Source organism: Phyllopteryx taeniolatus, chromosome 7 (genome assembly GCF_024500385.1).
Source record: "Phyllopteryx taeniolatus isolate TA_2022b chromosome 7, UOR_Ptae_1.2, whole genome shotgun sequence".
In the NCBI taxonomy this organism is placed as follows: domain Eukaryota; kingdom Metazoa; phylum Chordata; class Actinopteri; order Syngnathiformes; family Syngnathidae; genus Phyllopteryx; species Phyllopteryx taeniolatus.
In genome coordinates this window covers 12,483,793-12,497,353 of record NC_084508.1, presented here as the reverse complement: position 1 = coordinate 12,497,353, position 13,561 = coordinate 12,483,793, and the positions used below count along the sequence as shown (strand labels likewise).

Sequence of the window (13,561 nt, the reverse complement as noted above, 5' to 3'; positions counted from 1 at the left end):
AGTGGAGACCCTCCTACATACGTACAGTATATCTGGAAAGTATTCACTTTTTCCACATTTTGTTATGTTATGTTGTTCTAAAATTGAATAAATTAATTGTTTCCTGAAAATCCTGCACAACTACGACAAAATATATTTTGTAAATGATTATTGCAAATTTATTTGTGCGATGGCACCCCCCTGGTCTATCGTCGTGGTCTTTGGCGTGTTGTGTGTAGAGTTTTGTTGAAGGAAATAAATTGTGGGGCTATGAATACTTTTTGCATACACAGTACTGTCCAGTATACTCTATGTTTAATAGCATGTTTACATCACTGTTACTCCTCTTTCGTCCCTTTGATTGTGTGTCTGTAGCGAATGCCACAACTCCTCGGATCGCATCAAGGTGCGAGTATGGGACGAGGATGACGACATCAAGTCCCGCGTGAAGCAGAAGTTCAAGCGGGAGTCCGACGACTTCCTCGGGCAAACAATCATCGAGGTCCGCACTCTGAGTGGCGAGATGGACGTGTGGTACAATCTCGGTGAGTTTTACACCATCAAGATGTCCTCCGAGAGTCTCGGCTGACTTATTTTTCACGTGCCTCTGTTGGTTTTCTTCGCTTTCCCCAGACAAGCGCACGGACAAATCGGCCGTATCGGGGGCGATCCGCATGCACATCAATGTGGAGATTAAGGGCGAAGAGACAGTTGCTCCATATCACGTTCAATACACCTGTTTGCATGAAGTAAGATCAGTAATTGGGTTTGTCTTTTTACCCTGGCACTTAAATTGGATTTAAAATCTGACATGGGCCGACATATTTCAGGCATGTTTACTTTCTGGATGTTAGGGCATACTCAAAAGTAGGTCATTCGAGCTGTCCGACTTTGTAGATTATTTCTTGTTGTTTTGACTGATTCGTGCCGCTATGTGTGTAAGCGCACACAGGTTGAGGCTATATCCCACTTTGTTGGGTTGTGTGTAAAATGCATAGGCAACGAAAAAGCTGTAATGGCTCCGATGCTCCAACTTTGTGTATTTTCTGAGTTAAACAACTTTAATAAGTGCTATGATTTTCCTGAAATGCTGACACATCACTGCTACGTCTTTCACAGAAATATTCCAATACTTTGGAACCAATACGTTGGACACACTTATGAATTCTTTTCTTCTTTGATTTGGTTATGTACGTTTTGGAAGAAAACACAGCTTTGAGACGCCCCCATATAGAACAGATTCATTATAATGTAAAGAAAAAATACATACAATGGAGATGTCCCGATCTGAGATGTGGACTTGTTGCATTTGACTCTGCATCGGATCGGACTCGGTATCGGCTGATACTCGAAATCAAGCGACTCAACTTGGACGTGGGTAAAAAAAAAGATAATAATAACCAGGACATTTCTAATATATAATTCATGAGAAAGCTTAACTCTGCCAGACACATTTAGCTTCAATTTGGTTGTCGAGTTACCAGCTCCAGCTCTTTAAATAAAAATTGAGAGTTGCATGTCACCTTAACAGCATGCAAATGGTTCTCCTATTATATGAATAGGATTCTTTGTCAGACATGTATTAGATAACCTATGCTTTAAGGTCATCATTAGTAGTGTAGTGCCTACGTAGTGTGCCATTTCCTTTAAGTCAGCTTGGGAAACAGGAAAGGTAGTATAGAAAATGGATGGCTAATATTACACCATGACCATTCTCTGTTTCAGAGTTTGTTAATCAGGCCGAGTTCTTCAATAATGATCAGATCCGTGACGGCTCCTCTGCTAAATGCACTTCACTTGAGAGATTTCTTTACTCGAGTGAGATAAAGAGCACGATAGCCCCCAAAGACATTTCCATTCTTTCTCACTGTGGAAAACTCCACTGATTGATTGTAGACCATTTGCAGCCCAGAATGGATTCATTACCCGTCCCATTACTCAGCAGAGCATATCAGCCAAATCTTGATCAAGAACAGACTGTTGTTATTGCAGCGCCGAAGTGGCCGTAAACCGCACTGTGAATTTAGAATGCTTTAACGCAGCATGACACTTTATGGCCTTACAGTCCAGATGTTGCATTGTTTTTTGCTTATTTATGTTGTCTGGCAGTCTAAAGGCACTGTTACACAATAAAATTGTTACAAGCATTGATTAGCATTTGGAGCAGGGATTTAAAGAAAGTGTAATGACAGTCTGGTATTAAGTTGTACAAGTGTACACCTTTTTGCCCTACAAAATGCATAGGTTAAATATAACGCTGTAATAGCCTCTATATCATGCAATATTTAACTTTACATGATCGCCCACTCAAGTTTTGGAAAATTGACTGGGTTTACTCACACTAGGCCATTTACAATAAACCATGCTTGAGCCCCAAGCACTTCACAGCTAAAGTTCAGTATGCTTGGCTCGTGAGAGTGTTTTGATGAGTACTCAAATTTGGTATGCTTCCCTTGGAAGAGGGGGGCATACTGTTCATTACTATAATACGATCGCTCTGTGCAGTTAGTGTTTGCTCGGTCGCACAGGGGCACTACATGCCACATAATTAATGTGATTGCTCCTCTTGCTGGTTATTCAAGATAACCACCACCTTACACAATCAAAATGATCTGTTGATTCAAAAAAGGTTCATTCCACATTCTCGCCAGTTATTCTTGCAAAAGTCATCTTGCACAATAGAAATAAACATAATGGCTAGTAATCCATCAAGTCAAGAAAGGTCCACAAGACTCTTGGTCACACATACAAATGTACATGTCATGATTAATGCGTTTGCTGCTCCTCCCCTGTATGGCTTGGTCTTGCTTTAAACTATCTATGCCTGCATGGGCACATGTACAATGTATTCTCTTTCCAGTTATTAATGACAGCTGCCACCTTGGACAATAGAAATAATAACAGTCGGGAAACTTGCAGCAGTGCAAGGTTGAAATGACGAAGTAGAGAGGAAAGTGGGACCTTTTCCTCTGCTCTCGTCTCAATGTACTTTGTTTTCCTACTTGCAGAACCTCTTCCACTTTGTGACAGACATCCAGAACACAGGTGTGGTGAAGATCCCCGATGCCAAAGGAGATGATGCGTGGAAAGTATACTACGAAGAGACACCTCAGGAAATAGTGGATGAGTTTGCGATGCGTTACGGGGTGGAGTCCATCTACCAAGCCATGACGTATGTTGTAGTCTATAACCTCACGTAAAAATTAGTGGCTAATGGATGAAAATGGTTCCAAAATGTTCACGTTTGCTCCTTTTTGCAGTCACTTTGCCTGCCTGTCGTCCAAGTACATGTGCCCGGGCGTGCCTGCAGTGATGAGCACCCTGCTGGCCAACATCAATGCCTACTACGCTCACACCACACAGGCTACTAACAACGTTTCTGCCTCAGACCGTTTTGCCGCGTCCAACTTTGGGGTGAGTTGTGATATACAAATGCAACCAATTTGTATTCACTGAACATCTACTGTTGACACCAGTTTAGGTACAATTGCAAAATCCAAGAACAGGAAAAAATATATATTTTTATCAAAAGATTTACACAGTGGCAACATTTTACTATTAGGATTTATGAATGGTTTTTCAGTATGTTAATGATGGTATTGTAAATACTTTGTAAATCCTTAACAAATGATTTTTGTGATGATGGTTAACAGCATATTAGATATTTTAAGCTACTGCCACTTTAATCTTATCTTATGACCTATAGCAATTCATTACATCTTTGTAAAGCAATAATGAATTGTTAATAACCGATTTTTAAACCAAGTGGTATTATTGGGTAGTGCAGCAGTAGTGCCGAACTGCACTTATTCATCATATTTTTTCTAATAATTTGGTTTCCTGATTTAGCTCTGTATGTTATGTTACAATGCTATTTTCTTGTATTGATTCGATTGTGTAAGTGTATGAATGCGTTTTTTGCCGCACTTATTTAACGAGAATTAATCCCAGTACAACAAGTCTGCAAAGATTTCTATGTAATATGTATATTTTAACACATCATTTTAACATTATATCATTGATTGCCACACCCCTCTGTACATTTTTACTACAAATTCACGGATGTTTCACTCTGTAATGTCCACAGAAAGAACGATTTGTCAAGCTTCTTGATCAGCTGCACAACTCACTGAGGATCGACCTGTCCATGTACCGAGTAAGATCCCTCCCTAATCTATGGATGGATTTATTGTTCCCAAAGGGGGTGTGATTGGTCTTAACAGTTATTATATGAATTATTCATGCCACACAAAAAGAATACAGTGTATGAACAAAAGCATTGGGACAGCTGACCATTCCACCTTGGAGTGAAATGGAGGAAAATAAATGGGTAATAAACATTATTGCTTCTTCCTTGCTTGACACCTTGGGGCACAGTATGTGAGGAACAGAAATGAGCTGTCTCAATTCAGTAGGAATTGATGCCTAATAGTCCTCTATGTGAACACTACCACTGGACGCGGAATAGAAAAAGGACCTTTCACGAACTTTTGCTACAGTGTTGGAAGCATAGAGTTGTCAAAATGTCTCAAGTAAGATTGGTAATTAGGATTTAAGATGAACTAGGCTTTGTAGGTTCCGCCCTCTTATTGATAAATGTATTAATAGGTGGGTCCCAAGACATTTGTCCATATCAGGGGTGAAATATGACGCATGATATAAAATTGCGATAGTTTGACAATGATAATGAGGCAGATGTGCTAACCAATCATCCACTGTGCCGCTCAAACGCAACAAATAAAGTCTATTAAGGCTAACAAACAATGTAAAATGCCATAGATGGGCTAACAAATAGCATCAATGTAGCGGTGTTATAACCCTTTAAGCAACTGAAATTTGAACACAAAATAGTAGACATGTAGACAGATAGTATAATAATACTCATAGGCATACTGTATATTCTTTATCCTCTGCGAAGAACAACTAATATAACTACAGCTTACTGCGGAGATGAGACGTCTCTATGTATATCTTCATGTCTGTATTATACTGCCCGCAGGTGCCCAAGGTGTGCACAAGGAGTAACGCCCTTTGAACTGAAGCAAAAACTGTGGCTAAAGCAGTTTAATTCTTTACTTTCTGTTTTATTATGTCATTAGTGTATGTTTTTAGAAACTCCTATATTGTAGAGTGCTAGTTTCCTGATTAAAAGGAAAATAGTTTTGGGGGAGGTTGGAATGGCTGAATGATTTGAGATTGTTTTGAGTTACGAGCGTGGTTATGGGATTAATTGTCCTCTTATCTCAAGGACCCTTTGTACACTTTTTGTGTGACTGCAGAACAACTTCCCAGCCAGCAGTCCGGAGAGGCTGCAGGACCTCAAGTCCACGGTGGACCTCCTCACCAGTATCACCTTCTTCAGGATGAAGGTGCCGCCTCTTCCTTACTCTTCCTTCATAGACGTGGTCCTGCTTTGTGTGAACTAAAACAGGCCTCTCTCTGACTTGTGCGTGTGTGTTTATTCAGGTCCAAGAGCTGCAGTCTCCACCCAGAGCGAGCCAGGTCGTGAAAGACTGTGTGAAAGCCTGTCTCAATTCCACTTACGAGTACATCTTTAACAACTGCCATGAGCTCTACAGCCGCGAGTACCAGACAGACCCGGTGAGCAGCACAAGTTGACTTTGTGTGTGCTTTGGGGCCTTCTAGAAAACACGATTACATCCTATATTAGGAGCAGAAGGTGTTAATTGTCTCCTCTTGACAACATGAGTAGGTAATTGTATGTAATGCTTTTGAACATGTATTTGGCAACAGTTGCATGTGGTTGATTTCTTATCAAAGTTAAACACGTTTACCATATTTCCTCAAATGCGGTGATTCCGAAGCACTGTGCTGCAGTAAATTATTCAATTTCACCTAATCTAAATGATTTATTTACTGTAAATAATGTGTCTTTGTTCATCTATCTATGCCAGCGACGCATAGTGACAGGTCAAACAATTAACTGTCCTTCCACTAGATGGCAGAAGGTACAATTAACCTGTGTATACACTTATAATAATAATAGCTCGTCCCAGATTTCACACAGAGTAATTTGCGAGTATATTGAAACAAGATTATTTCAGTATAGATACTTTTTGTAAAATGTTTGTTTGGTGGCGTGCTGTTAGAGTTTTGTATTTTATAATACATTCCTTAGCTTAATAAATGTTGGTCTAATAGACGCTGTGTGCCAATTGGTCGTCACCTCCATTGCCACCCAAAACAGCAACACCTACCGAAGCACGTAATCCGGCTCTCAAATGAATTTAAGTGAATTTAACTTATCACAAGCACATTCACTCTAATAGATGGGGTGTCCCACTTCGCTGATGAGTTACAAAGGCCAATTGAACTCTGTTGCCAACCAAAACAGCAGCACCTTCTGAAGCAAATATGGTTAATTTCATTTATTTTCACAAATCAATAATATTGGTCTTTCCCCACATTTTTTGTTATTTTTACACATTATTAACCAATTTAAAGTGTTAATAATAGCTTGGGGACAAATTTAAGAACTTGCTTGCAGACTTCCACTGTCTGAGAAGTCTCGTGTAACTCCATTACGTCCTAATTCCGCTGGAGCCTTGCAGATTTATGTCACTTGAAGATTAGGACTGGGTGTTTTTAAGAAAATTTAAAGTTAAAATAATTAGGTTAGAAACAGGCGGCACGGTGGGCGACTGGTTAGAGCGTCAGCCTCACAGTTCTGCGGACCAGGGTTCAATCCCCGGCCCCGCCTGTGTGGAGTTTGCATTTTCTCCCCGTGCCTGCGTGGGTTTTCTCCGGGCACTCCGGTTTCCTCCCACATCCCAAAAGCATGCATTAATTGAAGACTCTAAATTGCCCGTAGGTGTGACTGTGCGTGCGAATGGTTGTTTGTTTGTATGTGCCCTGCGATTGGCTGGCAACCAGTTCAGGGTGTACCCCGCCTCCTGCCCGATGATAGCTGGGATCGGGTCCAGTGAGGAGAAGCGTCTCAGAAAATGGATGGATGGATGGATGGTTAGATACATGCCTTGGAACAGGGCAAAAATAAAATGGTATGTATGCTACCTTTTTGCTTTTAGGATTGATGATGAATTCAGTTTTGTTTCTTTATCCAGGCCAAGCAGGGTGCAGTGCCTCCAGAGGAACAGGGACCTAGCATCAAGAATCTAGACTTCTGGTCCAAACTCATCACCCTTATTGTCTCCATCATCGAGGAAGACAAGAACTCCTATACACCCTGCCTTAACCAGTTCGTCTTGACCAAATTCTGCATCTCTTGGTTTTTTTTTTTCTTTCCTCTCAGTCTCTTGTGTTGTTTTCCATCCAGATTCCCCCAGGAGCTCAATGTGGGTAAAATCAGCGCTGAAGTGATGTGGAACCTGTTTGCTCAGGACATGAAATATGCAATGGAGGGTGAGTCAACACATAGTGAGCATCTACAGTATTACTGCTGCTACATTCTACAATATTAAAGCACTAATGACCGTGAAAACATGCATGTTTTTCCACCATGATTAATATAGAATTTGCTATTTGAAGACAATTACTTAAGGGTTGAACTCCACCAGAAAAAAATAAAACACGTAATCACATTTAAAACTTGGCACAATAAAATGACTAATATAAATTTTAAATGGTAAGATTGAGATAAACTGGGGAATGGATTTCCTTATACACACCTAAAAGATACTACAGTGAAAACTTAAAATACCAACACGCCAAAAGACTGTGTGGTTTCATGTTGTTGCCAAAGAGTGAGCGAGTAGTGTTATTAATTTTTATTAGTTTTAATTATTTGTTTGAATTGTACAGCTATTGAGTTATTTTTACAGTTGTGACAGTCAAGAATGTTCATGCTACTTTGAAACATACCGTGTACAGTTAAGATTTGTTGCACTGGGATGATTTCTATTCCATATTTCCATTTCATACCCTGTAAAAAAAGGATTACATTTAGACACGTAATGAAAATATTGTAAATATTGCCCATTTAAGACACCATTATGGACAATATATCAGCCTTACTTGCAAGAAGACATGCAGCAGGGAGAAACTGAAGTCTTCATTCCTAGCCTGCTTTTATTCTTTTCTCAGAGCATGAGAAAAACCGCTTGTGCAAGAGTGCTGATTACATGAACCTGCATTTCAAGGTCAAGTGGCTTTACAATGAGTACTGCAAAGACTTGCCTTTCTTCAAGAGCAGAGTGCCTGAGTATCCTGCGTAAGTTGCAGCCTACAGCACACCGCAATAAAAATCAGTAATTTCCCCTGTAAATATTCCTATGTTGCTCCCTGTAGGTGGTTTGAGCCATTTGTGATCCAGTGGCTGGATGAAAATGAGGAAGTGTCTCGGGACTTCCTGCATGGCGCTTTGGAGAGAGACAAGAAAGATGGGGTAAACACCTTTTCAAAGTCCACCGCATTTACTGAGCTGTTGCTGTTGTTCAGGCAGAATTGCTGTAATCTCTCTTTTTATGCTTGCTCAAAGCTATCACTTTTCTCCTCCCTGCAACTCCTCCTCCTTCCCCGTCTCCTTCTTCAAAGACTCGTTGGCCTTAATAACACGGACACAGCAATGTGGAGTGTGCTTGCAAGCATCAAAAAGCTTTGTGAGAGTTGTTTAAAGGGGTTGCTTATTAGGGGAACTGTGGAATAAAGACTTCATTCCAGAGATTTCACAGCAGGAAAACTGTCCTTACCTCATTACCGAGACTCCCTGAAGGGTCATCTGGGCACTCTGTTCAATGTATAAAAAAATAGACATGAAACAACAGCCAGTTGAGATCTCAGGTATACAGATGATAGCATTTCCTAGTATAGAACTGGGTTTTACAAACTTTTTCAACTCACAACCCTAAGTAGAAATTGGGTTCTTCTTCTCTTCTTTTCATCTCTTCAGGTATTTCAGTTTTATAGCAAGTCATTAAACTGCAACATGCAATGACAAAAACGCAACCTTTTTGTGTTTTAGCGGCACCCATCTGTGTAGTGTACGTGGCTCAAATCTGGTAGCAATTGGACCAAAATGACCCTAAAATGTCCGCTTTAAACCAAATAGGCAGAGTTCTGTCTTCATGGGTTTTCATGAATTTGTTGTGGGGCTACTCATAACAGACATTTATTTAATTTCCCAAATCTGCGTCATTCATATTCTTTGCATCTGTCTTTTCTGGCCCACAGTTCCAGGTCACATCAGAGCATGCCCTGTTTTCCTGTTCTGTCGTGGATGTGTTTTCCCAGCTCAACCAGAGTTTTGAGATTATACGAAAATTAGAGTGTCCAGATCCGCAGATCGTCGGACACTACATGAAACGATTTGCAAAGGTCAGTCATCCGTAGCTAAATAATCCTCAAAATACATTTATTCCTTCAATGGCCCAAGGACTAAGCCCTGAGGTAAACCTGGGTTGCCACTATCGTATGTACCAGCACTCAACACAAATACAAACTGCGGATGTTTTTTTTTTGTTTGTTTTTTTATCGGGTGTCACTTTCCAGACCATCAGCAATGTTCTTCTGTCATATGCTGACATCATCTCCAAGTTGTTTGCCAACTACGTCACAATGGAGAAAGTGGTAAGTGGCACTAAACATACCGCTGCCTTATTGTTTTTATGTTTAGCAACATAATTGCCATTTTTTAAGTTATTAATTTCGTCTGGTTTAGCCCTGCATCCTTATCAACAACATCCAACAGTTGAGAGTGCAGCTGGAGAAGATGTTTGAGGCTATGGGTGGAAAAGATGTGAGTCCTCCTCCATTTTTCTCAATATCTCCATTCTAATTAGGGCCAACAACTCGACGAGACAAGATAAAATCTGTCTGTACAATTTGCAGTCGCAGGATATACAATTACAATTACGTGACGTACGCTACATGCAAATGAGTCCAAATCATATACTTGAGACACATAGACCTAACTGTATTATTATATTCTAGATGATATTAACTTTATGATGTTAATTTATGTTAGTTTAATTTATGGACTTTGGAGCAAGTTTATTAAAAACGTGCTGTGTGTTTCTCTGTGTTCAGTTGTGTGTTGAGGCCAGCGACATCTTGAAGGACTTGCAGGTTAAACTAAACAATGTAATGGATGACCTCAGCAGAGTCTTTTCTGTCAGGTACTGGGGCACGCACTTGCATTCATATGTGGACTTGGCATGGCACTTTCATATTTAACTTCATCATGAACACATTTTTTTACCAGCTTCCAGCCTCATATCGAAGAGAATGTGAAGCAGATGGGAGACATCTTGGCTCAGGTAAAAGGAACGTCAAAGGTCGGAAATGCTAGCAGCGTGGCTCAGGATGCTGACAACGTCCTGCAACCCATCATGGAATTCCTGGACAGCAAGTGAGTTGGGATGTCTTGATCATATTTTGTAGGCACCGAGTGCAACTCACTTGATTTTGAGTATCTGCCAATACTAAGTCGATATCTCGACAGCGCATTTAAAAAAAAAAAAAAAAAGAGTGCATCAAAATTGTTTCTATCGTTTCCAGTGATATGAGTCTCGGTGGGACCTGTAATGTTTCATCAATTACTTGGAACAGGGTTGAAAGAGGTTTTGCAGAACGTTGTGGGCCACCCTATGAAACTATATGCCTCTGTGAAGTTCCATCCGAACCTCCGCTGGACCTTTTTCTTTAATGTCTGCTATACTTACGTACAATTACTAGAAGTCTGTTTTCTCTCAGTTAAGGATATTTATTGCCAGTTGATACACAGCGCTGGGAGACACTCTGCACGTCGGCTGGAGAGTGTCTGCCGCCTTCGAGCTTATTCCCTACTTACCCTGTCTTGGTCTACGCCCTTGCAAGGGTGTAACACAGCCTAAAAGTGCCTCAGTACTTTTCCTGTGTGACCCAATGGTCTTAACTGATTTTATCTAATACCGAGATCAGACGACAGGATTTTAGCCCTGATTTTCTATCTCGGGTGATTTCCTAGATCGGGCCTAACATATTTTGTCGGGAACGACAAAACCTCCTGTAGTGTGACATAATCCGCGACCAATGATTTGGCCCAACGATAGCCCTACGACGCCAAAATGAAAAGTCGGATTTTTAATGGGAGACATCTTGGCATACATTTACGCATCCTGAGGGGAGCTGGTTGGTCTTGGTGGGGGTGACAGTTGCGGGTCATCATTGCCCGTGACCGTCTCTCATCACTCACCACTCTCCCCAATTTTAATGGACAATGTTGGTTGTGCAAATGTTACAGATACTCCTCAAACAGTGTGCAATGATGCTACTCTGGCAAGAGTGGCCAGTATATGCAAATAGTGCAGCATGGCGAGACAACTACAGTGAGTGCACGAGTAATACATAATTGGCCCCACAGAAATGTGACAACAAAGTCAAAAAATTGCCAGCATGTTGTAATGGAATTGTAGGTCAGGTGTTTAAGAAGTTGATCACAAGAGGGAAGAAGCTGTTGGAATGTCTACTAGTTCTAGTTTGCATTGATCGGTAGCGCCTACCTGAGGGAAGGAGCTGGAAGAGCTGGTGACCTGGGTGCTGAGGGTCCGAGAGGATTTTGCACGCCCTTGTCTTAGTTCTGGCAGCGTGCAAGTCCTTAATGGTGGGTAGGGGGGTACCGACAATCCTTTCAGCAGTTTTGATTGTCCGTTGCAGTCGGAGTTTGTCCTTTTTTGTAGCAGCACAGTGATGGTTGGTTCCATGTTGTAATGGTTAGCACTCTGGACTTGGAGTCCAGTGATCTGAGTTCAAGTCTCGGTGGGACATGTACTATTTTGTCAATTACTTCAGTTAAAAGTATTGCAGTAATTTGTTCCCCGCCCAAAGAAATCATGTACCCCTCCTTTGTCGTGATGGTGGCCTGGTTCGAGCTCTGGTCTTCGGGTTCTGTGATCGGAGTTCAAGTCTCGCTGGTACCTGTACTGTTTTGTCAATTTGTTGCAACATGGTTGCAATGTTGTGCGCCGCCCTATAAAATTATATGCCCCTCCCACAGCAAACATGTGGGTTCGATGGTGTAATGGTTAGCACTCTGGACTCTGAATCCAGTTATCTGGGTTCTCGTCTCAGTGGAACCTGTTCTTATTTTTTTAAATCATTTTGTATTGTGTGCCGCCCTATTAAATCATATGCCTCTCACAAAGTCCTGTGAGGGTTCCATGGTGTAATGGTTAGCACTCTGGACTCTGAATCCAGTGATCTGAGTTCAAGTCTCAGTGGAACCTGTACTTGTTTTTATCAATTACTTGGAAAGTGTATTCTGTATTGTGTGCCGCCCAATGAAATCATCTTCCCCTACCAAATGTGTTTGAGGTGTCAATGGTTTAATGGTTCGCACTCTGACTCCAGCAGTCTGAGTTCAGTGGAACCTCTCCTCTTCTGTAAGTTCTTTGGAAGAGCGGTGCTTTTTGTAAATACCTGTGATACCATATGCACCTTCCAGTGTTTGTGTAAGGGTGTAATGGTTAGCACTCTGGACTCTGAATCCAGTGATCTGAGTTCAAGCCTCAGTGGAACCTGTACTTGTTTTTTTCAATTATTTGGAAAGTGTATTTTGTATTGTCTGCCGCCCTATGAAATCATATACCCCTCCCAAATGGATTTGAGGTGTCAATGGTTTCATGGTTCGCACTCTGACTCCAGCAGTCTGAGTTCAGTGGAACCTCTCCTCTTCTGTCATTTCTTTGGAAGGTGCTTTTTGTAAATACCTGTGATACCATATGCACCTTCCATTGTTAGTGTCAGGGTTTCATGGTGTAATGGTTAGCACTCTGGACTCTGAATCCAGTGATCTGAGATCAAGTCTCAGTGGAACCTGTACTTGTTTTTTTCAATTACTTGGTAAGTGTATTCTGTATTGTGTGCCGCCCTATGAAATCATCTTCCCCTCCCAAATGTGTTTGAGTTGTCAATGGTTTAATGGTTCGCACTCTGACTCCAGCAGTCTGAGTTCAGTGGAACCTCTCCTCTTCTGTCATTTCTTTGGAAGAGCGGTGCTTTTTGTAAATACCTGTGATACCATATGCACCTTCCATTGTTTTTTTTGTCAGGGTTTCATGGTGTAATGGTTAGCACTCTGGACTCTGAATCCAGTGATCTGAGTTCAAGTCTCAGTGGAACCTGTACTTGTTTTTTTCAATTACTTGGAAAGTGTATTTTGTATTGTGTGCCACCCTATGAAATCATATACCCCTCCCAAATGGATTTGAGGTGTCAATGGTTTCATGGTTCGCACTCTGACTCCAGCAGTCTGAGTTCAGTGGAACCTCGACTCTTCTGTCATTTGGCGTTTTTTGGAAATACCTGTGATACCATATGCCCCTTCCATTGTTGGTGTGAGGGTTCCATGGTGTAATGGTGAGCACTCCTCACTCTGAATCCAGTGATCTGAGGTCAAGTTTCAGTGGAACCTGTATGTGTTTTTTTCAATTACTTGGAAAGTGTATTTTGTATTGTGTTCCGCCCTATGAAATCATAAACCCCTCCCAAATGTATTTGAGGTGTCAATGGTTTAATTTTTAGCACTCTGACTCCAGCAGTCTGAGTTCAGTGGAATCTCTACTCTTCTGTCATTTATTTGGAAGAGCGGTGCTTTTTGTAAATCCATGTGATACCATATGCCCCT

General features: G+C 41.2%; 1 protein-coding gene and 3 non-coding genes across 4 annotated transcripts in view; all 4 read left to right on the top strand.

Moving 5' to 3' along the window:
* Positions 1 to 13,561, top strand: part of unc13a (unc-13 homolog A (C. elegans)) — a 106,409-nt gene that overhangs the window by 28,954 nt on the left and 63,894 nt on the right. The window contains exons 19-34 of the mRNA XM_061779944.1: positions 355 to 524; positions 613 to 728; positions 2,988 to 3,151; positions 3,240 to 3,393; positions 4,067 to 4,135; positions 5,259 to 5,348; positions 5,446 to 5,580; positions 7,065 to 7,198; positions 7,277 to 7,362; positions 8,044 to 8,170; positions 8,248 to 8,344; positions 9,130 to 9,273; positions 9,448 to 9,525; positions 9,617 to 9,694; positions 9,985 to 10,073; positions 10,160 to 10,306. Coding sequence (XP_061635928.1) covers positions 355 to 524; positions 613 to 728; positions 2,988 to 3,151; positions 3,240 to 3,393; positions 4,067 to 4,135; positions 5,259 to 5,348; positions 5,446 to 5,580; positions 7,065 to 7,198; positions 7,277 to 7,362; positions 8,044 to 8,170; positions 8,248 to 8,344; positions 9,130 to 9,273; positions 9,448 to 9,525; positions 9,617 to 9,694; positions 9,985 to 10,073; positions 10,160 to 10,306 — 1,878 coding nt within the window. The remainder of the gene's footprint in view (positions 1 to 354; positions 525 to 612; positions 729 to 2,987; positions 3,152 to 3,239; positions 3,394 to 4,066; positions 4,136 to 5,258; positions 5,349 to 5,445; positions 5,581 to 7,064; positions 7,199 to 7,276; positions 7,363 to 8,043; positions 8,171 to 8,247; positions 8,345 to 9,129; positions 9,274 to 9,447; positions 9,526 to 9,616; positions 9,695 to 9,984; positions 10,074 to 10,159; positions 10,307 to 13,561) is intronic.
* Positions 12,090 to 12,161, top strand: trnaq-cug (transfer RNA glutamine (anticodon CUG)). Its single transcript has one exon. It is a non-coding gene; the product is annotated as a tRNA-Gln (tRNA).
* Positions 12,682 to 12,753, top strand: trnaq-cug (transfer RNA glutamine (anticodon CUG)). The gene has a single exon. It is a non-coding gene; the product is annotated as a tRNA-Gln (tRNA).
* Positions 12,987 to 13,058, top strand: trnaq-cug (transfer RNA glutamine (anticodon CUG)). The gene has a single exon. It is a non-coding gene; the product is annotated as a tRNA-Gln (tRNA).